The 27,321-nt window shown below is 43.9% G+C and overlaps 2 protein-coding genes across 23 annotated transcripts in view; one reads left to right on the top strand and one right to left on the bottom strand.

Moving 5' to 3' along the window:
- LOC100869665 (protein abrupt) overlaps positions 1–9,983 on the bottom strand; it is a 58,287-nt gene extending 48,304 nt beyond the window's left edge. For 4 of the 13 annotated variants that reach the window (XR_015294175.1, XM_086914408.1, XM_031915743.2 and 1 more), the window contains exon 1: positions 8,830–8,968. The gene's annotated coding sequence lies outside the window, so the exon portion shown is untranslated. The other 9 variants (XM_086914409.1, XM_086914414.1, XM_086914410.1 and 6 more) reach the window with 6 other exon arrangements.
- The window catches only part of Ca-beta (Calcium channel protein beta subunit), an 83,987-nt gene continuing 65,540 nt past the window's right edge, over positions 8,875–27,321 (top strand). For 4 of the 10 annotated variants that reach the window (XM_086914422.1, XM_086914428.1, XM_086914419.1 and 1 more), the window contains exons 1-2: positions 12,345–12,665; positions 14,380–15,247. In XM_086914422.1, coding sequence (XP_086770548.1) covers positions 15,014–15,247 — 234 coding nt within the window. In that variant the 5' untranslated portion in view covers positions 12,345–12,665; positions 14,380–15,013. Of the gene's footprint in view, positions 9,014–12,344; positions 12,666–12,765; positions 13,548–14,379; positions 15,248–27,321 lie in introns of those variants that run through there. The other 6 variants (XM_086914425.1, XM_086914424.1, XM_086914421.1 and 3 more) reach the window with 5 other exon arrangements.

The raw sequence follows: 27,321 nt of genomic DNA, 5'->3' as shown, positions 1-27,321 counted from the left end.
GATTAATGGCCGTATTACGACCGTGGCAAGGCTTGATTATTCACGCGAGCTGCGTATCGATCACGAAATTCTGTGTGTTTACCTTCAAGGATCGTCCATTACTTTCGACGAATTTCTTTTTTTATTCGTCGCCGGTAATTTATCGTACTTACTATACGATTTTCAAGGCGAAGCGACTGGCCAATTTCGTATGGTTGGGCAATTCCTTCGTAATCGCTTCGTTCTCTTCCAACATTCAAATAATCCAAACAAGACTTCTCTATTTCCATTAATTTTTACAATCTTTCCATTAATTTAATCCTCGAATTGGTCAAATTCTATCGATAGATCCATATATTAAGATATAATTTTAATATATATATGCAAAAAAAAAAAAAAAAGAAGAGAATTAATTCTAAAATTTAATTCTAAAAAGAATCTACTTTGTTCGAAGTAGAAGTAGTGATTTTTCTAGGCAGAAGGACGTACAAAGGTCAACGAGACATTACAAAAATCTTTTACACAGATTAATTCGGAATCTATCTGCAAACTAAAAATAAAGAATTTCGATCTTCAATCTGTCTTCCATAAGTGAAAAGCGGAAAGAAAGGTACACGAGATTCTCCACGACGCATCCTCGTGATGAAAAAAGAAACGTTTCGTTATCGATAACGAACGATAGCTCATCATCGCTTTGCAACAACGTAATCCGTAATACGTAATAATAATAATTCACGATTATTATCCGCACGAACCGATTTTTCCGCGGCGTGGAAAAAACAACCGGGCTAACGACCGGCCAACCAGATAACGTGGCTCGCGGTATTTTATGCGCGAGCAGGAAATGCACGCGTGCGCGATCGATCGATCGATCCTTTAGATGGAGAGAAGCGAGGCAAGGGATGAGCGTGACACGGATAGATCTCGAGACGAGGCTAGAAGAGATTGGCTACACGTATCAGGAATGCCGCGAATTCGAGGTGTGGCTCTCGATTCAGCTCCCTCCTCCCCTCCTCGAGGATACCGCTTCCTCCTCCACCTACTCGCGACTACTATCGTGTTATGATCGACCACGTTCGGATTCATCCAGTGGCATCAATGGCGAAGATATCTTCATCATCGCGACAGATCCGATCTCTCAGAGATTGTTACGCGCTCGTTGTTCGACGAGATTTCAAGGACGGATAGGGAGAAAAGGTGGAGAGCAAGAAAAGTTGTGAGCGATTTGTGCCGTTCGAGGAGATGGTAAAAAGCGATCGGAAGCTTGTCAATGTTTCTCGCTGTGGTCATTTCTTTCTTTCTTTCTTTCTTTTTCTTTTTTTGGTTGGAGAGTGGAAACTTTCGAGAGTAGAATTAAAGCGCGTGAAATTAAAGAACGATGAAAAGGAATAATAACGAAACGCTCGTCCAAAGTTTTATTTGGAAAAAAAAAAAAAAAAAAAAAGAAAGAAGACATTTCATATGCACAAACGTAATAATACCCTTATCTCATAGGTGGATATAAAATTAAATCGATTTCGCTGTATTGACCATTAAAAAAAAAAAAAAAAAAAAAAGGAATCGTGTACGCATCACGATAAGAAGACAGATAGTTGGCGGCGTATACATTATCTGTAATGTATTAGATGAGAAAATTCCCTGATAACGAAATGCTCTTTTTCAAACTACAAACGTGAGCCGTTTCAACTGGCACGAATAACTCTATCAGCCATGGATACACGTCCAAACAGAACCAATCTCTTAGCAAATAATCTACATATAACTATCGAAAAAAAAGAAAAAAAAAGATCTCGCGCATATTCTCAAGAACCTATTGCACATTGCTACGTATATACATCTGATATGTGGAGAAAAATCAGCACGCATCGCGAGATGTTTCCGCTTCGAAAATTATTCAAAGAACTTCGCTACATGTTTGCAGTCGGGAGGCATCGTTCCTAAATATTGAAATGTATTCGCGGGAATGCGTGATTTTCTTCGCGACCCTCTCTCTCTCTCGAGGGATCTGACACGTCACGCGGCTTAAATATTAAAAAGGAATATCCGGCCACGCGGCATAGGACGAGGAAACGCGTACACGATGAATGAAACGCGTCGTCGAACGTCCTTGATTCTGTTTCAGTACGAGTCCAAGTGTCGTTCCCTGGACGCGCAGGGATCGATACGGTGAAAGTTTTTTCGTCGCTCCGACGAAAGTGAAAACGATGGATTTTCACGACGGTGGGTGTGCCGTGTGTGGCTAGCCGTACTCCTCTTGCGGGTGTGTACACGTGTACGCTAGATCGGTGGGGGAGGGGGCAGAGAGAGAGCCATAACGTTGGCTCGTATTACTCGACCTTTTCAACGAGAGTCCTCGAAACGGACGGAACGCAGACCACGTTGGAAGTTGGAAAACGAGAAAATATCCAGAGGACCATCGGCTATAGGAGGGGAGGGGGGGGGGGAGGGGTGACGAAGAAGCTGCAAGCCGTGGCGGTCGAGTTACCGAGAGAGGAATGCACAGAGAATGTGAAGTTTTTCGGTAAAGCCGAAGTAATGAAAGTGTGCAGTTCAAGCGTTCCATTTTGTGCGCCCGAAAATAAACATTCTCTTGGATCCCCCCTACATCCTGACCCTTCTTAGGAGGACCGAGAAGAATTCTCTTTTTCCCTTGTTCGTTTAGGATCTATAGAATATCCGTGGAAATTTGCACGGATGTCTTTGTCGAAGATTTATCGAGTTTCTTTACTCCTTGGAAAGTTTAAACGTTATTTTATCTATTTATTATTATTATTATTATTATTATTTTTTTTTTTTTTGTTTGGAAATATTCGTGGAATATCCGCGCGACTTTCTCCGAATCGTCATTTTTATTTTATTGTACAACATTGCAGGAATCTTATCTTCGGTGAATCGATTATATCGAGAATATTTACGATAAATGAAAGCTTCCAAGATTAACGAATTACTTGTATCTATAGCCTTGATGATTGTAAATTATTTCAGGTTCTGAGTAATCTTTGATAACTACCTTGAGAAACGGCAAGAATTTATCTGATATACATTCCTAAAGTCTTGGAATCTATCTTCTATTTTTTTTAATAAAATTTTAATACAAATCATGCTTTTTATTCAAACAGCTAATACCTTAGCACATTATCTGGCAACATTTAAATAAGTACAATAAATCAACAATTTATTCCGAAACAGATATCAGCCTTCTATTCCAACACGCGCACATTTGAAAACGAGAATCCCACCATAAATCTCATCTCTGAAAAAAATACCTCCAGTATTTTTACCTATTCTAAAATGATCTAAACCAGTGTTTCTCATCCTTTCATTATACGATTAATAATCTCCTACTTGTAATATTATACTCGATGATAAAATACCGATGAATAAATAAACGACCCAAGATTAGAATCGTTACGATTCTACGATCTAACAAATAATCGATCCTTCGAAAATCTCTTCGATTTAAGAAGAATCGAAAAGGGAATGAAAAATTCGAAAAGCTCGTTACAAAGATGACGAAGAGAGAGAGAGAGAGAGAGAGATGGAGAGAAAAAGAACACTATTCGCACAAAATCCCAAGAAATCCAAGCCAAGTATCATTGTGCACGATTACATCCTGTACATTTTTCACGTAGCAGACGAGGATTAAGATGGAGCGTGGCAAGTACAGTACCAGCTCGTCTACCTGGGTTCCGGGCCGGAGCAAATCTTTGGGACCATTAATAATATCGCCGGCGCAATTATCGGGCCAGCTGCTACGTTCCCTCGAGGCCCCCATTCTCGGCCTCTCAGCAGGTACGTATGTACACGACTAGGAGCGAGATTCTCGTGTGAGTGTGTACGTGTTTTTCCAAACCGTAGCCAGGTACGTAGCCACGGTTCCCTAGAACCCTTAATTTCTGTTATCTCATTGCGGTTCGCCGCTTGGCCCGCTCTCTAAAACAATTCCAAGGCCCACTGGCTGACCCCGAAAAACGTACCCGTTTTACGAGCAAACTATGTATTAACTATGTGTTCAGAGTTGTAGGAGAGACTGGCAGAGTATTCGAATTACAAAGATCGCTTTCGAAACCGGTCGATTTTACGAGTACCCCGAAAAATGTACTCCCCCCGGAGCGGGGCGAGGCTAGAATAATGGAGGAGGATGAAAAAAAAAAAAAAAAGAAAAAAGAAAAAGAGAAAAAGAAAAATTTGTAACAATGGATTATAGAGAAACCGTAGAGAAGAAACGCCCGTGAACGTGGACGAAACGCTTGTCCGCTTGTAAAATTTTATACCCGGCCATTATTGGCTTCCATTTTCCAGTAATTATCTTTTTATTGCGTTATTCGATCATCGCGCGATCACCTCCTCTATTTATTAGTCCCTGTGCTCTCTGCCTGAAATCCTCTCTTTTTCTATCTTCTTCTTCTTCTTTTTTTTTTTAATACGGTGGAACGACCGGATGTATCGGTTCGAAAATGTACTTCCTGCTGTCGGTTTAATATCCAAGGAGAGATTTAAGAAGGAAGAAACTTTTCTTTTGCATCTATTTTTTTTTTTTTTTTTCTCGTACGAGAACGATTACGATATACGAGGAGTTAGCGATTCGATGAAGCAACAATGAAGCATCACCAATAAAAGAAATACTTGGATTTTATCCTAACAATGAAACGAATGAACCATCCTAATGTTTATCGATCGGAAGCCGAAAACCGATCAGCTGGATTTATTAAAAAATCCTTTATCTTAAAAAATTAAACGATCAACACTCAACAGAGCCAATTCTCTTCTTGCCAATAATAAAAAAACGCGTGGAAATATCCTACAGTCGATTCTTTTTCAAAAAAAAGAAAAAAAAAAAAAAGGAAAAAAAAAAGATGGAAACTTTATCAAAATGTTGCACCTTGTTGCATCAATGAGGCAAACGCGGCTTAAGAATTGTTTTAAAGCGCGGAACGACAAACCGCGACAAATGGCGACAAACGGTGACAAACGACGAAGTTTGCGCTCCAGCACCGACAATTGACCGTCTCCCAGTGACGAATGTATGTACATCATTTTGCGGCCGCAATCTCGTGCCCGTCAATTCATTAATTAATCGGTGGACAGGCCGCGCGTCGCTCGCTGCGTGCACGTTGCCAATTACCGGCACATTGTCGCGCATAAATCATTAGCAAACGTGACGCTTCCATAATTCGGTTAATTTGCACTGTTTTTGCTCCGCTTTGCCACCGTGTACCGCTTATATTTCAATTTTCTATCGTGAACCAATTCTAATCTCTATTACCGATACAGGATAAAATTATTCCAAATCCGCCGTGATTTAGAATTGAATTCGATAATTCGTAATAGTAGGGATTAGAAATTTTTTAAAAATTTGCTAGAAAAATAATGTATAGCGATTTGTCTTGACAAATCGTTCCAAATTTTTCCAATCTTCTTCTCATCGCGGATCTGTTATTATTATCGATACTTTTAAAATTTGCCACGATTCAGAATTCTGAATGAATCATGATGAATTCTAAGAGGTTGCTATAAAATCTAATAGATATTTAAGAAATTGTATATTTAAATATGGGAATTGCACTTAAAAGATCGCACACGTTCGATTCCTATCCAACACGAATCGTGGGAACGATAAAAATCAACGATTAATATCGCGATAGATTAAAAGAGAAAGAAATTTGCAACACGATTTCTACATCGTAAATTTCGTGAGCTTTTAATTCTTACTTCTTCGTCGCATGATTTTTTTTTTTTTGTTTCGTCACAATATACGCGATAACAGAATTATAGAATTATAGAAGATCGATAATCAATCGAGATAAACTGAGCATTTTAAAAATAACAATCATTTCTATTCCTCTTTTTTATTCTATTCCCGAATGGTACGTACGTACGATTGATGGAATTGAGAATCGTACAAAGGGAGAGTACTGGCAATGGTAGAGTACTTAATAAATCGTCCCGAAAAGATACGACGTTCGTGTGCGTGGAACGTTCCCAAATGCGAGGCTCGTGACTATCGCGGCTTATCGAGATGCGTGTGAGTCAGTCATTAATAAAAGGGTCGCAATGCTCACGGTGAAAAGCGGAGAGAGAGCGAGGGCTCGTATCGATCAAATAACCATCGGCCGCCATGTGGAAAGACATTGGCTCGGGGGATTTCCGTTTCTAGTGTGAGCCATGGCGTTAATCAACCTTGCAAATTCATCGTCAGTGAAAAAAAAAAAAGAGAGAGAGAGAATGGAGGACGAAATAAACGTTTATAAAAAATAAAATTTTTCGATCACTCTTTTTCTCCTTCTTCTTTTTCTTTCTCTAGGATTGAAAATAAATTTATACATGGTTACATTTATGAGGTTGATTCGAACTTCAATCCACGCAAGATTATAATTAAAATTTTCCTTCGAAATATCGATTTCTATTTATACGTCGAGAGAGTCGGTTCGAGGAAAGATTTTAATAGAGGAAAAATTCGACCTACGTAGCACGGCGTAAGAGTTGTGTACTAGTTGCCGAGATAATACGTATGCGTACATTTGTTACGTGTCCAACATCCCGTGCGTCCAGGAAGTTTCGTATCGAATTTATCAAAAACACGACGGGAAGCCTGTTATAAGATGATAGGCCAAGGAGAAAGTGAGCCAGCGTACGGTAAACGCTGACAAAAATTCTATCAGGAACAATCACTGTGAAATCATAGTTGCCTTGGCGACTACAAAAATTCGAGCATTACATTATCCACAGTTAGTTAAGAACTTTAAATGAAAATACTTAGAGGAACTTTAATCAGAAACTTTAATTACAAACCGTACCCCTAAACCGTTAATATTATAAAACGAGTTCAATTCTGGATAAAATGTAATATCCAGAGAGAATAATGAGCGTAGAAAATAAATGAAAAGAATAAAAAATCGAGAGAGATCGCAATCAAATATCACGCCGCGTTAATAATAAAATTCTATGCTATTTACAAGTGGAATGTTTCGATTTCAACAAAGATTAAAATCAAAAAAAAAAAAAAAATCCTACGTCGACGGATTCCTAGCAACCAAATGCGTAATAATAACAAAATCTTGAGACGCGTGACTAGTCCACGCGTTGGAGGACGTCGCTTCAAGAAATTTTTCCACACGAACGTTCTGACCTGGCTGCTTTTGATACATTGTTGCTCGAGTTGAAAAGGAGCGGTGTTGTACGTTTAGACCGTACGTTTTAGGACTGGAACAGTGTGCAAGTCACGTGCGTACACGCGGCGATGAGTTAGTGTACGTGGTGCACAGCCCGATTTATTGATCACACGCGTCGCACGCAATATACGACGCGTGTGCGTGTCGCAACGAACGGCCTACGAACTTGAAACGAATTCCTAGTCTGGAATCCTAGTTGTAACATGTGCATAGGAACCGGCCTGCATTAACATAAAACCGTGAAAGGACACGAAATTCGACGATCGATCGTCGGGTGGGGATAGAAAATCGAGGTATCATTCGATAAATATATTAACTATGTTAATGTAATGGCTGATGAATCATTTTAGGAAACGTATAACTCGAAACTAATTTGGAAAATATTGTTAAAAGATAGGGAGAATCGTTTCACCCTTCGCGATATTATTTCGATTTATTTTATTTTGCTCCAATACTCTCAACTTTAAAAAGTTTGATAAATAATTCAGAAAATCCAAGTATTCAATAATTTAATGAAATTTTATATAAACGAAATATACGCGGAGAGAGGCTAGGATCTAAAATTTATCTTAAATACCTATTTAAATTTTTCTACATATATGATACAATCACTACAAAGAAATCTCTTTGAATTCTTGATCAAGAAATAATCAAGAATACAATAATCGATTCGCAAGAAAACAGATTGTATCAAATTGAGATTAATTAAGAATCACACGATCGTGAAAATTCGTTTCGAACAATCTTTTCACAGACGATTATCGATTTAATCGTCTTAACTCAAACAATTAAATTCATCGATTAATCATTCGAGCGAATGAAAAAAAAAAAAAAAAAAAAAAGAAAAGAAAAGGAACGTAGCATTAAGAGTTGGAATAATAAAGTCTAATCGGAACGAGATGAGTGGAAAGGGATTTGGAGAAACGGTTGGCGACGTAACGCGGCTAAGAAACGGTAGGCAAGGCGGCAAACAAATTAACGGACGAGTCATTCGAGCGAGACGATTACGATACGATCGTTCCGCTGGAGACACAGATGAAAAAGGTTAGAGAAACTAAACTCATCTATGCTATGGATCAGAACAAAAACGCGTTACTTACAGATCGTACGTATAATAAACGGACTATGATAAAATGATACACGGCTACTGTGTGGACTCGAAACCGCGAGAAACACGAGCCTCGTGACACAAACTGGTGCAATTGCAATTCACGCAACTCTGCAACACGATTATACTGTGACCACGGATCCAATATCGCGGAAGAATTCTTCGATGTAATTTTAAACACGAATCTCGAAGGTGTATCGGGCAGAGAGAAGAAGAAAAAAAAAAATGGCGACAGTAGCAAGCAAGAATTTTCGCGCGTCCTACTCACGAAGTCGAGTCCACGTAATTTCTATAAAGGCATGACTACGCAGCGAGAGCAGTGACGGCGTAGTTAACGACGTGGGCCGTGGTCGATCGTGCAATTAACTTTAACGAACGGCGGCCTTGCGATTAAACTTAATTAGTATCGCGGTAATAACTCGTTAATAATCAGAGCGGTGTAGCGCGTCGCGGCCATAACACGCTCGTATTCTTCGTGCACGTGTGTGCACGTGCGCTCGAGACGCGATTTTAAAGCATGCATGTGTTCCATTTCGTTTCTCTCTTTCTTTATCTGTTTTATATATTTACGTGACTATACGTGGGCCAAGGGAAGAAAGACACGACGAGAGATGTTTATAAGGATGGACGTTTGAATCGGCGGAAAAGGCTCCTTCCTTCCTCCTCCTTTTTTTTTAACGACGACGCTCACGACGTGAAGGCGTGTACATAGCGAACCAGCACAATCATCACCAACAATCAACGAATTGCTAACGTAAGAAAATTATCACGTATGAAATTTATCAATTCACTGGCCGTGTCCGTTGGCGGCACATTTTCCTTCCAATCTTTTGGCCAGGGATATCGTGTACTTCGTGTGTATTGGTGTCTTCAACGATGGAACACAAAAATTGTACAACACCACCAATAGGATCCAAGTTTTCGATCGGTTTTCTTCGTGTTCCCGTTTCTCGTTTCACTTACAGACAAAGGATTATCGTTGGTTGCCAGCAAAACACATCGAGACAGCCACCATTGAGGAACTCGGGACTGAATATAAACAGACAGAGAGAAGAAAACGTTCGGAGTGTAGAACCGGCACTGACTGAATGATCGACTGACTGACTGAATGGCCGACTGGTTGACTGGCAGCGAGACGCGCGCTCTTCTGTTGCGAGTCTACACCGGCGAGCCACTGCGTTCCTTCTTCTTCCTTTCCGTGTGTGTTTAACAGGCTTTCCCTCACACTAGTTAGTCCTTCGTGTTCCCCGGATAGACAAACGTAGCCTTCGACAAGCCTTTCCGGCTTTTCCACACGACGATACGGAATATGTACAAACTAAGGATTCCCGAGAGAATAGCGTCTCTGTCAGCCGCGTATCTACCGGACGAAATAAACAAGAGGGACGCGCGAGCGACGAGATTACGATCCGCCGTGGAAAAGAACGGAGAAAGAGAACAAAAAAAAAAATAGAAAAATAGAGCGCGCGAGACGTGCTCTGTTCTATCCCGGACTGTACTTAGTCAAACGTAGCTGACGAACAAACGTAAAAACGTGCACTACCGTCTCTCTCTCCCGGCTGCGACGAGCGAGGCGGTTAGAAACATCGAGCACGAACCTGATTGCGGGGCGGCGCACCGAATTATGGGCCGCTATGCGCTTTCGGCGGCCTCTCGCTCCCTCTCCACCATCTAACTCTCTCCTGCTCTCGCTATCGGCTTCCCTCTCGCGCTACCCGGTATTCCATCCCCACCATCGGCTGTTGACTTGCCCCCACCACATCACCCCGAACCTCTCTGCTCGTGCTAGACGACTCACTCCCACCAGAAACGCGAACACGCTTCTAGACTCCGCTCTATACATACACGTTCCCCTACCACCGTTGTATTGTTGGCGCGAGCGGTAGCATTGCCCCTTTGCGCCTGACTACGAACCTCTCTCGCGCGAGAGCAACGTTGCCACCTTACGGCGTAGCCGCGGGGATGATGAACGTGGCCGGCTGAAAAGAGTGTAGCATCGTCGCCGCGCGGTGACTCGCGCCGATACGCGGCCGACAACTGGCTCGCTCGGTACACGCGATGTTGCTCGCGGGATGGAGGAACGCCACTTCCGACCGGAAGTCACGACGCTTCTGCTCCTGTCACCAGGCCAGACGATCCTTTGTCGCGGTTGATCGATGATTGGATAACGCGGTAGAACAGGTAGCGGGAAAGGGTTATTTTTTGACAGAGAGGGGAAAGTTCGAGGGATGCTTCTATATTTGGAGGGGAAACTTCTTTTTTTTTTGTACGGTATAAGCGTATAAGGGTGTCTAGGTAGCAAGGGTAGGTTAGAAGGAAGCTTGTTGGTTTCGGAGATTAAGGGATGGAATTTTTGTGGGCTTCGTGAATTTTGTTAGTCTTTCGTTATTCGGGGATATCGATGAAGACATTCGTTTAAACTCTCGTTAATTAATTATTCCATTATCCCAATTGGAAATGATGGTTCCTTTAATTCCACTTTGATCACAATCGTCGTGCATAAAAGTTTAAAGAATCATAAACGAGCACTTCGTCTTTAAACGACCAATTTAAACGATTACCGTGGAGAAAGACAATGTTCTGATTCCAGCCACCAGCATGCAGCACTGCATAGGTGTACGCTGTTACCGTTCACTTCGTAGTACTTTATTTTTAACGATCAATAACGTTCGATCAGAACGTGGCCGGTTATTTGTTTGAAATAAATTCGTGTCTTCATCGAAAGTTGGTGGGGTAAACTCGAGTGTTACTCACTGCAGGTCGGTAAGGGAAACGAAATCACGGGATGGAATCATGAGGAGAGTGACTGTTTCTCTCGTAGAAAACTGCAGATCCGCGTTTCCTCTCTTTTGCAAATGTACTTTCTTTCGTGACACTTCTTCTACCCTCCGTCAGATGTCGGGACTATCGATAAAGGGGGTGGTTTTATCCCCCTTTTCGACGCGACAATCTTCGAATACCAGAACTGGATAGGATCGAGGATAGGTGACTTGGTATCTCGTTGTCATCGATTATTTATATGAGAATAGCTTCTATGTATGAATTCGTTTAACTAATTACAACATCCAATAATTGTATTAATTTTCACTCAGCTCAGACCGTTGCATTAAGCATTAAGTTAATAACATATAATTAAACGAAAACGGTACTCTTAATGACTGTTTCACGACAAATAGCTTAACGACGTATAGTCATTTGGAAATAGAGTAGACGAGTGCAACGAGAGTCAATTGCAATAACGATGTTTGTAATGCAATTTATTTTAATCGCCAGTTTCTACGTTATTATTTCTAAATTGAAACTTAAAACACGTCACAAAAGCGACGTTTAATGAAAGTTCATCGTTGATTCATTTCGTACGAAACGAAAATTTTTGCCAGCAATACGATTATCCACCGATGAAGCATCGTTGAAACAATCGTTCGTACCTCTGTACATCATATTTGTAATTCAGATGATAAGAGAAACAATAAAAGAGAAATATCGATGAATTTGAATGGAACTGCAGAAGATATCGAATATATATTCTTGTTCCACAATTCTATTCTATTTCCTCGTCGAATACTTATTTATTTATATAAATCGAACGAAATCTTCAACGATTCCTAAAAAAATTAAAATTTATCAATCGAATCTCGAATCGAATTATCCATATGATACCGCAGGAGTATCCATATAGCAAGGCTATGTACACTGCCGCCACTGTTACAATGAATGCGGTTAAAGCAAGGTCATCCCTTGACACTTTCACCCTGCGATCCCAGAAGACCGCAAGCTCATCTCATCTCGAACCGCCTCCTACAGACCTCCTCAACTTCCACCAGATCATTTCCAACTTTCACCCGCCAATCCGATCGAGCCACCTCTATCGCCGATACAAGGTGAGATTAACAAAAAGAAAGGATCAGAAACGCAACCACGTGTCGAGCAACCCTCACGCCAGTGGAGAAAGGCGCGTGTTGACGCGCCGCAGCGTAGCTCGCGTGCGCTGGCGCATGCGATCGATACTTTAGACCGCCGGGGTTTTCACGTCCCCGCGCGACGTCACGATACAAGAGCCGAGCAAGACCGACCGAGGACGAGGCCGACCGAGACCGGCCGAGGTAGCGCGAGCCGCGGTAGCAGCAGCCGTCGACGTGAGCACGGCCCCAACCGTCACCGTCGTTTCGACGTCGTGGACACTTTCTTGCCGCCGGATCGTCCACGCGGAAATCCGTCATTCGGGTCGCGAATAAACCTCGTTCCATTTTCCCCTGTAACAGCCATCGAACGCGTTATTCGGGTTAATAGCTGGCACAGTGGGACGTGAGCCGCGCGCGAAAGTGTGATCGCCAGTGGTGTGCTCGTCTTTTCACTTTGGAAAAGCTCGCTTATACCGAGAGACACTGGGTCGAACCAAGGATCGAGTAAGTTTCGCGATACGATGTGACTCCGTGGTTACTTCAATTTCCATACGGTGTTCCGTCCCGTACGCTCGCGTTTTTCGAATCACGACTCGTAACACAGGATGGATCGATCCTTTCCCCGTATTCTCTCATTTACAGAATCGAATTATCTGGAAAAATGAGGCGGCGATACCGTTACGATACCCAGTCGACGCGTCCTCGACTCTCGGTCTGACTCGTGACCGTCACATTCTACTGTCGCGTAACGCGTTCCTTTACTCCTTCAGCCTGTGAAAAGATCGAAAGAGGTGGTGATCGAAAGGGGGCAAAAATTACAGAGAGAGGAGAGCATCGTTAGAGCATCTTTTTCTTGGAGAAAGGACGGGAGGGAACGGTTTAATGGTCGTGTCTGAGCGGAGACAAACCGCAACCCCTTTAGGTCGCAGCGCAGCTGAGCTCGACCGGGCGCGACCCACAACCCTACATTCGCGGTCTGCGGCGTGACCTAACCTCAACTCACCCCACCTTGGGCCGAGCTTCGTTGCCACCCTCTCTCCTTCGAAAGGCTGGAACGTCGGAGAGGACGGTTTACGCACCGGTTTATCGTTTGATTTCATGCCAGTTCGCGCCTCGATTCTTTCAGCCTCGCAACGTTCCTTCCGTGTTTCTCTCTCTTCGAGTCATTGCCGAGTCAGTCGAGCTTGTATAGTATAGCTCCCCGTGGTCAGGAGACACGTCACGTTTTGCGCTAACCACTCGAGCTAGCGATGTGGAGAGCAGCCATAACTTTCGAATGGTCGAGTCTGACCTTGGCAGAGAGAAGTTCCACGTTTGTCACTATCAATGGTCTTCGTCTTCCAACGGTGACACTTTAATTAATGGTCATCGATTTAACGAGTCGAGGTTGGCATAATTAATAATGTTTCAACGATCGTTGAGATAACGATTTGATAAAATTTGTGTTGGCTTTGTTTTCTTGTGAATGAAATTTTGTGATATTTAAAGAAAGAAAATTATTCGTGGAAAACTTACTTGAGAAATTTACGTCGAAAAATCGAAATCGAGTTTTGAACACTTTGGAAAGTGTTTAATACAGACACACACATGTACGCATATTATTTAAATCGTTTCGAATTACAGTTTGCATCGATAAGTTATCGTATACGAAAACATCAATTTGTCGATCCCAAGCAAGAAACATAAACTACGAAAGACATTGACGAAACGTTGGATAGAGAGCACACGAGGAAACAATAGGGGAACACGTGTCATTGTGTCAAAATAGCTTGGCTCACTAAATTTAAATTGAATTATCCGTCGCGACGTATGGTAACGGCGTGAAAATTGAATTTACATCTTACGTAGTTGCGGTAGTGTTACATCGTACGCCAAAGGCTGTGAGAATTATAGGCCCCTTTATCGAATAGTCTCGCCTTTTCTTCTTCGTGCGCGCGCGTGTGTGTGACTCTGTAAAAACATATCCACGGATAAAACGGTGTTATCGTAAACGTGACTGAACTTTTTCATCCAATATCGGGAATAAAATAATAAAAAATATCACGTTCTTGCTTACTTGAAAATATACGTGAATCTAAATCCGATCCAACTACGAAAATAATAAATTCAAGTAATTCGATCGATCGGCCAATTCCACAATTCCGAATTCGCCAACGCATCTCGTATCATCTTCAATCACCTCCAATCGATCCCTTCTAAAACCCCCCTTTATTTACAGATCTATTTACATTCGAAGCGCGTCATCTTCAGCCGCCACTCTCTCGCTACTTCCGTTTCTTCACTGCCGCTTCGCCGCCTCTAGCCACCCATCCTTCCGCGAGAGCAAGAGAGAGACAAGGTAAAAAAACGCGCCACTCTAAGAGGACGATCTTGAAAATCCTGAGAAAAAAGCTGCTCTAAAGAAAAAAAAAAAAAAAAAAGAAAAAGAAGAATCGAAAAGAGTAGAGAGGAAGGAAAAAAAGAAGAAAAGAAAAGAAACGAAGAGAGAGAGTGAGAGAGAGAAGAATCGCGGTGAGGAGGGGAGGGGCGCGTAGAATCGCAAGTGGAAGAAGAAGAGTTGGGTCGTGAGGGGTCCAAAAAGCGTAGCGTTCGGGTGTGATGTGGTGGAGCCCCCCGAGGGGCCGCGGGGGCAGGAGGTTCGAGGCAGATCGGTGGTGAGGGCCCCAGGCACGGCTCGGTTGCCCCGCGGCGAGGTCGCCGGGGGGGCGGGGGACGAGGTAGGATGGTGTGACCTCCGGCGTTATCCCGCCCGACGCGGAGGTGGTGCTGGAGGTGGCGGAGGCGGTGGTGGAGGAGGTGGCGGTGGAGCCGAGCAGCTGCTGCTCGACTCGCAGGAGGAGGAGCCGACGGCGATGTCGAGGCAGCTCCGCGTTGAACGGGACCACGTGAGCCGTTGCGACCTCCAAGAACAGCGCGACTTCCGCGACCTTCGGGACCTACGCGACCGGGACCCCAGGGATCTCAGGGATTACCGGGACAGGGATATCAGGGACGACAGGGACGACGTGGAGAGGGTGCGGGACGATTACCTGGATTACGATCATCATCCTACCGCTGCGTCCACTTCGGCGCTCACCAACAATCCGGTGAGTTTCTCACTTTCAGTTTCTGCTTTTTTCCCCTCCCCCCCCTCTTTAAATTGACAATCGATGGATCGATCATCCGTGACGTTTGTGCTTTCTCTCTCTTTTTTTTTCTTTTTTTTCGAAATTAACAATAGCTGAGTGGATCCATAATTTTGCTGGATCTGATCCAATGATCCGCTGAATCCGTGTTTTTCTTTTTTTGTTTTTTTTTTTAAATTATCGATTTTTGGGACGAGAAGCGTTTATTTAGGATCGATACGGTTCGCTCGTAGAGAGTAGGATGAATGGAGTAGAGTTTTTTTTTTTTTTTTTTTTTTAAGGTAAGGTGAGAGTTGGTAATAAAAAGCTGGGAAGAAAAGGGCCACTTCAGACTGTACAAAGGTCAAGGTTTTTGATACCACTGTTGGTCGGATGGTGATAAGCAGTGGGTATCATTATTGCAGAAGTAGAGTTGAAGGGGCTTGTGAATACGGGAGGTGCGAAAGGGGATGAGGTACTCCACTTTTTGTATCAAGGTCAAGGTTTTTTGGTACCATTTCTAAGGAAGAAAGTTGCTCGTCGAAAATGCTTGAAATTAATTTTGAAATCGAATCGTTGTTTCGCGAGACAATTTTTTTCCTTTTCTCTTTTGTATTTTACATATTCTGAGCGATATATTATTTGTATACACACGTGCGACAAGGAAACGATATCGATTATCTAATTCGGGCACTCTATTTTATCTAACTTTCGTATCTCGTTATCTCTCATCATCCATATCGAAATATTCATTAATTTTGAAAGTTTCGTGAGAAGAAAGCGTGTTGGAAGCGTGTATTCTCAACATTCCCGAACAATATGTCCAACAGTTCAAACTTTATTTCATACAAGAGAAATAACGTTACGAAAAAGTTAAAAGCTACTTGTCTTTTCTTTGAAATTTACGTTTATCGAATCGAATCGACGACACATCTATTCATCCTATTTACCAAGTTTGAACATACGGAGTGTGATAGATAGCGTTGCACAACGTGCCGTCACATATGAAAATTTCCAGGAAGCGATATTCACGCACAGAGAGGGTGTCTCTTCTAAATAAACTTTAGAAAAACACGTGTTATATATGTGGAAGGGAATTGCGACCATTCGTCTGAAACATTTCTCTTTGATATTTCGCCTACCATTGCGCAACGTTACGTTACCATTACGTTACCGTTTGCACGCCATTCCCGTACTGTGCTCTACAAACTTTCCATCAACCTCGGTACTCGTCGATCGAAACGAATTCTATTTTCCATACCACGTACCGATTACCGATCGTTAATCTCCCTATAATTTATACCATTACTCGAACATTGTATTAGCCGAAAATTACGCAATATCGCGTTTTCGATAATTTATAGAGAGCTTTGACTAACCATCGAGCGCGACGTGATTTATCATCCACGCCTTTTTCTTCTTCTTCTTCTTCTTCTTTTTTCTAAAGAGGAATCAAAAGTACAGATACGCTCTGTACTTTTTCCGTAGCAGCAGACAGTAGATAGAATTCCAGAAAACTAGTTCATCGGGAAAGGAATGCGAAGAGTCGCCTAATTTATTCCAGTTGCGTTCACGCGCGCGCGCGAGCGAGAGAGAGAGAGAGAGAGAGAGAATCGTGAACGCGACGACCACGGACGAGACGAACGTAAGAAAATGAAAGATGGTCGGGATAGTATGATCAAAGCAAGTCTCCTCGGCCTGTTTCCACCGTCGTGTCGTCCACGCTATTCCACCGACCAAGCACTTCATTTAGCGCTTCTCCATGTTTCATAGAGAGAACTAGTTATACACCGCAGCATCGTTGGTGCCCCTCATTTGCAGCTGCATTCAGCTGGGCTTGGCTCGGCTCTCTCCGCGGCATAGAGGAGAACAGGCCCACTCTCTCTTTCTCTCGTCTCGAGGGTCAGAAGTGCTAATGAGACAGACACGAGATGATGGGGTGGAAAATGGAATCGAGTCTCTTTGGAACGTTTCTTTTTAACCCAGTCCCCCCCTCCCCCCTCCTTCTACCTCTATTCCCGCGGATGGAAATAGTTCCGTGATACGCTCGCGTGATACGCTTTAGAAAACTGGGCCATGTTTTGTGCGTCGAACCTCGAAATCCCCCAAGATCGTAATAAATTTACGCGGGAGAGGAGGAGAAAAGGAGAGATGAATGAATAAGAGAGAGGAAGAGGCAGGAAAGTTTTTAATTATTCCACGCCGCGTGGCTCGAATCGAACCAAGTTTCGCGAGAGTTTATTTCTCAATCCTGGAAGATTGTTTCGTTCCGTGATTGCGAGGGAAAAAGTTTAGCCAAGTTTAAGTTCTAAACTCCCTCGATGCTCTTCCTTTCTTGATTCAACGCACTTGGAAAAGAGCCGTTTAATTTTTCATACGCGCACTTTCAACGTTCGTGTGTTTTCTTGCAATAAAACTTTCAACGTTTTATCACGTGCCGCGTACTTATTTATCCACATATATGCGCATATAATGATGCAAGAAATTATACACCTGGACACTCCGCCCTGATTTATCCGTTTAGCTTTCTACTCGATATGCAAATCGGTTTTACAACACGGGCTCGTTTACAGCACGAGTTTACGAGTCGGCGCGCGAACGAGTTCTTTCGAAAACTTTTTCGTGTATAATAATATTCGTTTTCGAGCAAACACATTCAGGTTCATCGACCATTTACGAAACATCGGATCGCCCATATTATTTACATACACGCGAAGGTATATTGAAACGTTCCGCGCATAATTCGCATACGCCGACACCGGCGTATGTTTTCCTTCTCTCCCTCCCCTTTCTTTCCCTTCCCTTCCCAGGTATCGAGCGCGTCTTTAATCGTCATCTTTACGCGTGTTCCGCTATCAATCACGAGCGTGTTTATCAAAGGCAACCCTTCACTTATCTCGATCGCGTATACTCAACCGGGCACACGCTTTATAATCGCGGTATACACCTATAATCATGCAAATAACTGGCCGCTTATTAAAATGCAACTATATTACTGTATACCGACCACGATAATCGTGCCAACTTAATCGGGACTTTCCGGCACGGCTTGTCGTACGGTATACAGCCAATTATCGATCATTTTTCAATGCCAGAACGCAAAAGCGACGAGGTGTGCGGCTTTTAAACGATTGATTATCGCTCCTCCGTACTAATATATAGATAGTGGCTAACAACGCGAAAAATAGGAATCGCATTGTGAACGGATTCGCGAATTAAACCGCGTCAAAATGTTAAATATTTATAATTTGTAATTGATATTTATCTCTATTGAGAAATCTTGAGAAATATTCTCAAGAATCGTTTTTCAGAGACTGAAACGAATAAAAATTGGTCAAATTGTTATTAGGCAAGAAATTTTGCCTGTTCGAGGCACAAACAGATGTTCCACCTCTTTACCACGATACGATGGAATATATTTCAACTTGTGGTTTAAATTAAAATTAGAGATGATTGAAAAATTCGAAAAATTCTATCACGCGTAGCATTTGATTAAGATAAAATTCTTTTTCTTTTTTTTTTTTTTTTCGTAGCGCGATTATCTTTTTATTCTGAAAGTTTGCGTCGCAAAATGTTAAATTTGCATTAGATAAAGTAAGACGGAGGTAGTGTCGTCTCGTTTCGTCTAATACTCGAAGAACGAGTTTCGATGGACATTTTTCTATACCAATTTTCGAGTTTGCCTCTAGAATCACATGTTATAAATTTTCCATCCGGCTTTTGATCGTGAAAATTGGGGCAAGTGAATCGAATAATCGAGAGTTCGATTTGCAAAATTTTCACAAGGTCTCCTCCATCCGATTGTGTGTGCACCGAGGATGTACACGAGGATTGCTCGTGCGGCGAATGCAAATGAAATTTTGCATATTTATGGAATATAGGTACGTAGCTCGTATGCAAGCCACCGATCTTCGAGTTTGTTTATTCGCCGTGTTTTCCCATTGATTATCACTTCCGTTCCGTCGTTAATGGAACGTAATTATTAGGCTCTCATGATTTTTGCTCGTGTTTCACGTGTTTCGTATCCTCGTGTATATTTAAATATGTTAACCCTTTCAACATGAAATTAAATTTTTAGGAATCCGCTACTTTCGAACATTTAGATCGTGATGCTTTGAAACATATTCGTAAGATTTTCTCTTTCGTGAATCTTTAAAGAACAATTGTTGGAAAGCGTTCGAATGTTCTATATATTTTTCTAATGCCGGGACGAGGACAGAGCACGGAGCAAAAAGAAACACAAGAACATTTTTACAGAAATATTATTAAGATTTGGAGCAACGAGGATGTCTCGACCCGGGCGAGATTCAAGATGTCTCACCTCACAAACCGTGAAATCGATCAAGTTTCGTGGGTGGATGTTTCAATCTAAGTTATAAGGAGCGTGACTCGGATGATCCTCGCTTAACCCAGATCCACGGGTTATATCCTGTCGTCTCTCAGGGTATATAAACCTGGTCACAGGGAAGGATAAAAACGAAGGTTTCGATTCACCGCGAAATCGAGTCGAGGAAAATTGCCGTTCAGCGAACGATACTTTTATTTTTCCACCTAATCTAACCATCTGTAATATAAGAAAAACACGAGATTAGAAATTTCGCTTCCGAAATACTCTAACGAGTTTCTCGATTTATTTTAATTAACCATATTAAAAAAATTTACCTAGCAATTACCTAGAAAAAAATAAACGAAGATACGTTCCTCGAAAAAAAAAAAAAAAAGAAAAGGATCGCAATCGCACCACACCAATTATAATTACAATATCGAGATACCCGTTGAAAGGTATAGTTAGACCGTTAACAACCACGCGAATCGTTGCCACAGCCGTTCACCCGGTCGTAAACCATCGTGCGAGAGATTGGTCGCGGAGCGACATTTCCACGGTTGTACACGGCCCGCGTCGTGCATCGAAATCGCTCGTATTACGGTGTCTAAAAAGCGCGCGCGTTTTTTTCATTAAACCCTCCCTGGAAGCGTTAAGCACCGCGGGAGAAACAATTTTTCCCGCGTCCGTCCGTGGAAAAATGAGAAATAACTGGTGAGAAATAGCTGATGCGCGCAACACGTTTCGAGAGCAACACCACGCGTGTATCCAAGTTCACCGATCATCGATTCCTCTCCTCATCTCTCTCCGCGGGGGGATCGATTATCGCGCGCCAGATAGTCCCCGAAGTGCGTCACACGCTGAAAGATTCAGAAGGAGCGGGCACGTAAATAGCTTCTGCCCGACCAGGCCGAGGCTGCATCGATCTAACTGCATCATTCGACGCAACGGAGCACTGGACGCTGGCTGGAAAATGCCGAGGCCGATACACTCCCCCCCCCCCCCCAAAAGCGTAACGCAACCACAACGCCTGTAAAATTCGTCGATCGATAGAGGAAGTAAAAGATCTTTCCTTCCCTTACACAACGTGTACAACGCATGTTTGTATGCAAGGATGGAGCGTGAGCACGCACACTTGGATGCACGCGCAGACCCACTTCTTGGGGCTAGTGGGTCTCCGATGGTTGGTCGCTTCGAGTCTCCAGACCCGGTTCCATCGAATATAGGTCAGTGTACAAGCCGGCAAGAGCAAAAGAGCACCTCAGACTTTTAGCCGTGAGCGCGGCAAACGATCGTCCCTCGCTTTGGAGCGAGCTAGAGCGAGCGTGGTGCTGCCGGCTGAAGGAGTCTGCTAACGGCCAAACGGGTTTGCGCGCCCGTCCTTCCCTTCCTTCCTTCCTTCCTCCTTTCTCTCTCTCTCTCTCTCTCTTTCTTTTTCCTCCTCCTCCTCCTCCTCGCCGAGAAAGGATTCCTTCAAACAATCCCCCTCTCTTCCCTCCTCTCCTCCTCGTTCTCTATCCGCGGAGTGAGGTCCCTCCCGACCCACCGTCCAAATTATTGTTAATGGACCACTCGCGGTGTGCGTACGTATACGTATATCGCGGCGGCGAACCGGTCCACTTCTCTCCCGGCCGCCAGGAATCCGTATAATGCGCCTCTCGCGTTTGCTAATTAAACGTTCCTTTGTCTCGTCCTTGATCTTGTTCCACGCCTTTTTCTTTTCTTTTTTTTTTTTATCTCATATAGGGATTTCGCGTTTCATGTTCCCCGCTATTAAACGGCCGAGCTTTCATCGAAACGAGACGATATCTACACTTCTCTTCGAACGAGATTTCGAAGAAGGGATTCGCAGAGAAGAACTTCTTCTGCGGCGGTAGCTGCAAAATTTTTCGAATACGATATAACGCGAGGACTAGAAAGAAAGAGGTTTCGAGGCTGACTGGCGGAGATCAAAAATTCGGAGATGAAAAATTCAGCGATTCCCCGCGACTTACGCCGTCCTCGAAACGAAGAAGGAGAAACGAAGAAGATGGGGAAGGATAAGGAGGCGAGGATGAGGAGAGATCTCGGGGCCGAGGAGAGAGGAGAGACACGTGATCGCGAGAGGCTTTGTTGTTCTAGGCTCGCCAGGCTTTTCGGCCCGCTTCTAGACCGTGTTTTGTTACACCGCGCCATAGTTGCACTCTTTCGTTCCTCCTCTCCACCTTTGCCGCTCCTTAAACACGTTTCTAAGCCGCAAGGCCGAGTCTTACGCCCGCTCCTTTCGTCCCCTTTTCGCCCTTTCGTCTGTCCGCGCACGCAGACAGGCGCACAGGCGACAGCGTGAAGCCGCTAATATAGAGGGGCGCGACTGCAAAAGGGTGAAGGGAGGGAGGGAGGAAGGAAGGAAGGAAGGGGTCGCAAATCATCGTCGTCGCAGACGATGGCTGCTTATGCTCGAAGCGTTGTACACCTGCGGAATTGGTGGCGCGAAAAAGAAAGAAAAAAAAAAAAGAAGAAGAAGAAGGAGAGGAAGGGCCAGACGACCGCGTGCCTCCGAAATTGCAGAATTATTATTCTTCTCGGAACGGGGCCAACGAGTGTCGCCAACTCGTATCGTGGAATCGAAGGAGGAAACGCGAAGGAAAAAAGAAGAAGAAGAAGAAGAAGAAGAAGAAGAAGAAGAAGAAGAGCGAATAACGAGCAGGATGAAGCGAAGAGTTGGAGAAGATTTCTCGAGGACCTCGTGACTTCCCTTTTCTAACCGGTGCCCCAAGGGCAATGAAAAACGAATATAAGGCTCGGTGTGCACCCCCTCTTCCTTTGCACCTGATCGGTCGAGACCCTCTGCCCGCTTAATTGGAAAGATCCACGAAAGATCGAGCATTGTTTGCGGACAAGAGTCGCGTGAAACACGCGAGCCGAGAATTTCTATGGTAGCTGAGAAAGAGAGAGAGAGAGAGAGAGAGAGAGAGAGAGAGAGAGAGAGAGAGAAGGATTCAGAGGGAGAAGATGGATAGGCAGTTGGAAATCGTAATAGAAGTTGACGCCCTGAGTACACCTCGATAACGGCGGTCTTGGAATAATTATCGGGGAGCAGATGGCGCGACACGAGAAATTGGAGTTTCCGGTCCGGCTGGAATCCTCCGACTGAATAATAATCACGACGTTTTGACCGGTGGTGCCGAAAACAATTCCAACGTTAAGGTTCGATTGCATGGATAGACAGAGGAGACATTGCGGAATTGCGTTTTCGACGGGAATATCGGGATTTCCACGATTCGATAACTTGTTCGAAGAGATACAACAAGTTGGACTCTGGATCGGATGATCGTTTGAAAATTTAACTTTTCGTAGAGAGAGAGAGAGAGAGAGAGAGAGGATCAAGGCTGAAAACGGTGAAGTAAACGCGCCATCACATCTTGGCCAGAGGATTTGTTTGTTATTTCAGAGGCCATTACATCTATTCTGGTCTTTGTTTATAAGCAGTTGGAAGTAGGAAACTTACTCGAGAGACGATGGCTTCTGGGGAGGAAAATTCTCGATCCTCATTTTCTCTAAAAACGAGACATTACGCGAGTACAAGTTATATTATGCACTTTCCAGTTTAGTTTCCGCCCCTCTTCTACGCCGCATTATTTAAAGCTTCGCAATCGTTTCCTCGTTCGCCGTGCTTAAAGATAGAACTCGTACGATAAATCCACCGTCACGATTCACTGAACTTCCGTTCGCTTCTTGCTTCTGCCCCGATAAATCATTGCTCGCGTTTCACATCGAGTTTATCGGTTGCGCAACGCCTTTTCTTTTCTTTTCTTTCTCCTCCTTTCCGAATCGGCGAGCTTTTGCAACGAGGAACGAGCCTCGCGATAAATTTATACATCTTCCCGATTCTATTGTACGAAGAGGAGAAAAGGGAGGAGGGAAAGAAGAAACAATAGGAATAGGAATCACGAATGCTGGAAGATTAATTGACTCGTTGTTGCGCCGTCTATTCTCCTCTCCCGTCCACGCTTCAATAACCATAACTTGTTAAAAACCGGTAATTACCATCACGTATCAAAATCTCGAGGTAATATCCAAAGATCGTCGGGTTTCCAAGTGAGAGCGGTCGTAAGTGAGGCATAAATAAAACATGATCACTGTGGCGTTCGCGTGATACCGCCACGGCGAGTCTCGTGTGCAATAACAAATCTAAAAACGAGGAGAGGGGGAAAAATAAGAGAAGAGAGAGAGAGAGAAGAGAGAAGAAAAAAGAGAAATTCGTTGGCCGACGAGAGGCTAGGATAGAGAGAAATACGTAGGTAAAATAATGGAGAGGAAGGGAGAAGGAGGACAAGGAATCGGTAAGGATCGTTGCGAAGCGAGAGACGAGGAGGGACAAGGCGTCGGGATGATCCTTACGTAAAATATCGCGCGGCTATCCGCACGACGGTCGGCCGAATATTATTTCGCCTCGTAAAGATCCTGATGAGCGTCGGCCGAGGATTATTTAATGACGCGTGTATCTCTCTCTCTCTCTCCCTCTCTCCGCCGTGTCGGTGCACGAATGCCTCGTTCGTGGCAGGTATAAAGGTAAGTAGGGATGAGGAGATGGTCCGAGGGGGGAGGGGTGTATACGCCAACTCCGTCCAGGTATGCGCCGCGTCGTGTATTCGTAACCGCACAACCACGACGGCAACGACTACCGAGGTGAGGTTTACGCGTGTATAAGTGGGTGGAGAGAGAAAGAATCGTAGATGCACATAGGTGGACGACGAAGCGTTCGAGGTCTTCACGAAGCTTGAAGCTCGCGGCAAATGACAGGGGATCGGGAGGGTTAAACTCTAACTCCGTCCCTTTCTATCCTCCTTTCGATCATCGATTCGCTGCCGAGAGTGGTGTGGTTTCTCCGACCGAGAAGCCTCTCTCCCGTCTCTTTCCTTTCTTCGTGTATCCTCTCTCGAGGACGGAGACGGAGAAGAGAGTCCTTTCTCAGGTAAATCGAAACAGGTACCGGCATCACCGACGTTTTTACCAATACCAACGTCCCACCGAGAGAGAGAGAGAGAGAGATCCGAGGAACGTCGATGCAACAAGGAGGAGAGAAGAGGAGGAAGAGAGAATGTGTGTGCGTGCGTGCTCGAGGATGGATGAGGGGGCGTTTTTCGGTTCCACCCGCTCCAACGTCGATTTTTACCGTGTGTTTACCGCTCATAGACGCATAACATGCCCTACCTGTGCTAAAAATATTCCTATACGCGAGAGGAGCCATCCTCTCTATCTACCTGGGCGAAAACATTTTCTCACGAGGAACCCTGATTGTCCGTTCATTAGCGCGATATTCTTAGATGGATACCTCCTTTTTTCCCTCTTCTTCTTTCTTCTTTTTTCTTCTTCCTCTTTTTCTAAACATGATCGGGGATGACAGGAATCGAATTGTAATGACGTGTTACGAGTAATAATTATACAGCGGGCGGATCGGTAAATTATAACCGGTAATCACGATTGCACATTAAAATCATCAAGATGTATAAGATATCTCTTGTGCGTACGCAATTTCGCGCATACGATTGCCCATTTTACGATTCGGTACGATTCCGCCGGGATTTTTTTTAGAAGAATTTATTACGATCTTGTACTTGGTCGTCGAACGATCCTCGTTACGGGCGAAGAAGGTAACTGGTGTATCCATGGTGAACTCATGGATCCGGAAAGACTGGATTATTTATAGACGATGGGGTTCGAATTACTTCACCTGTCCGGGATAGTTCTCGTCAAACTCGTTGCGCCCGACTTTACAAAAGCCTCGGTCTGGATCGTTTCCAAACGAGAAGAAAGACTGTGGAAGGCTAGCTACGTACCTCGTTCCAAGATTCCACGGCCACTTTATCATAGAAAAATCTTCGAGAATGCAGGAGGACTCTGGCTACCTGACATCTCGGGGGATGAAGGATCTTTCCAAGGGATCTCTCCGAGGGAGGAAAGAGAAACGTCCAAGATGGACATTAGTGACACTTCATTAGAAAGATAATTCCGATAAATCCTGGTTTCCATTTCTCCCTCCCCCTCCCCTCCCTCCTCCTATTTTCTTTTCCTCTTTCTCCGCTTTCGAGCCAGTGAACTTTGAACAATAACGATACTAACGGCTCCCACTTGTTTCAACGTACAAAAGAAATATTCGAGGAAACTTTGCTCGTTATTGAAAACTCGCTCACGTGTCCGTCGTTCGCGCAACTCTGGATAATAAGAAAATAATCCGCGTGTTAGTATAAAGAAAGTAATGTCTCGTCTCGATATTATTAAACTACCATTGTACACACTCGTTGTCCACGAACAAATTTCTTCGATTCGTTTTACTTAAAAAAAAAAAAAAAAAAAAAAGACAAGTAATAAAATATGTCACATCCACGCTATCCAAATATCGAGCGAGTCATAATCGTAGGAGAAATCGAAAGCGGAAATCCGTCGAATCGAAACGCGACCATTATCGTATTCGTCGGATCCTCGTCGCGCACGGCTTTCGTTAATCTAATTCATTTCGTGGAACAGATTATCCACGTTGTTCACCACGCGTGTACACCGTGATCCCTTCCCCCATCCGTCCAAGCGAAACGCAGCTGCGGGGATGATTCTGGATCTGACTGGTCTGGACTGGTAATTATTAATCGGTTCCAACGGGAGGTGAGGAGGGATTGATCATTTTCGCGAAAAGAAGGGGCTGGGGAGGGGGAAGACGAGGCGACGAGGTGTACGCGAGGCTTTGTGCACACGAAATTGGCCGGTGACTAGCGGACGAGATGGATAGCTCGCGAGCAATTTGGCGGCCGGTAACGAAGGGCCTGCGAAAACAAAGGATCGTCCTCCTCTCTCTCTCTCTCTCTCTCTCTCTCTCTCTCGTCTCCAGCCAATTGTTGCATTATTCATGCGTTTCTAGCAAGAAGCGGTCGTAAGCCATGCCCAGCCCCGGGACTACTCCCCCCTCTTCCCCTCTTTCCATCGCGGGCCCTCCCCTCTCTCTCTCTCTCTCTCTCTCCTCTCTCCTCTCTGCTCGCCTTCGAAAAATTCATTTTGTTCCCGTTGGCCGGCTTAGACGCGCCATTAATGCGGCTGTGTACGGCGAGGGCTACCTCGATTACGAGCTCGAGAGACTAGAAGACCTTCGAAGCTCGAAACTAGTTCCTTCCTTGTCCCGGAGGATCGTGTCAAAAATTTGACCGAGATGCCGTATCGCCTTTTATCGTGTCCGCGTTCGACGTATCGGGGAGGGGGAGAAAGGAAAAGAATTCACGAGTGGTGAATTTCGTGGGAAGGATCGTTTTGTTAATTAAATACGATCGCGATATTTATTTTTCGTTCATCTTTTTCACGACGATTGTCCGTTATTTTCTTTTTCTTTTCGTTCTAATCTCGGCTAATTCTCTAACTTTTTAATTGATCCTACGATGGGATAAGATATTCGCGGAAAAAATAAACCGTATTCGACGGTACTCTGTTTCGAACCGATCGCGTAACGGAGCACAAGAGAAACGAAATACGATATAACGTATATATAAGTAAAAATATTTGAAAAAATATTTCGATGTACAGAAGAATTAGAATTCTGAAATTACGAAACGAAATTCCGTTCGAAATTCGATCGAACCCTCGCGCGTATAAATTCGCTCGTTCGAACGCGTTTTTCTCCAAGTTTTCCGTTATTTTTTTGAAATTTTCCATTATTATTATATAAGAAGGCACGGGGAGATATATTACACGCCACGTTATTCATACAAAT

This window comes from Apis florea, unplaced genomic scaffold (assembly GCF_048593485.1).
Source record: "Apis florea isolate Af1SG1 unplaced genomic scaffold, ASM4859348v1 contig_3587_pilon, whole genome shotgun sequence".
In the NCBI taxonomy this organism is placed as follows: Eukaryota; Metazoa; Arthropoda; class Insecta; order Hymenoptera; family Apidae; genus Apis; species Apis florea.
The sequence above is the reverse complement of the archived record's forward strand: the minus strand, read 5'-3'. Positions and strand labels throughout refer to the sequence as shown.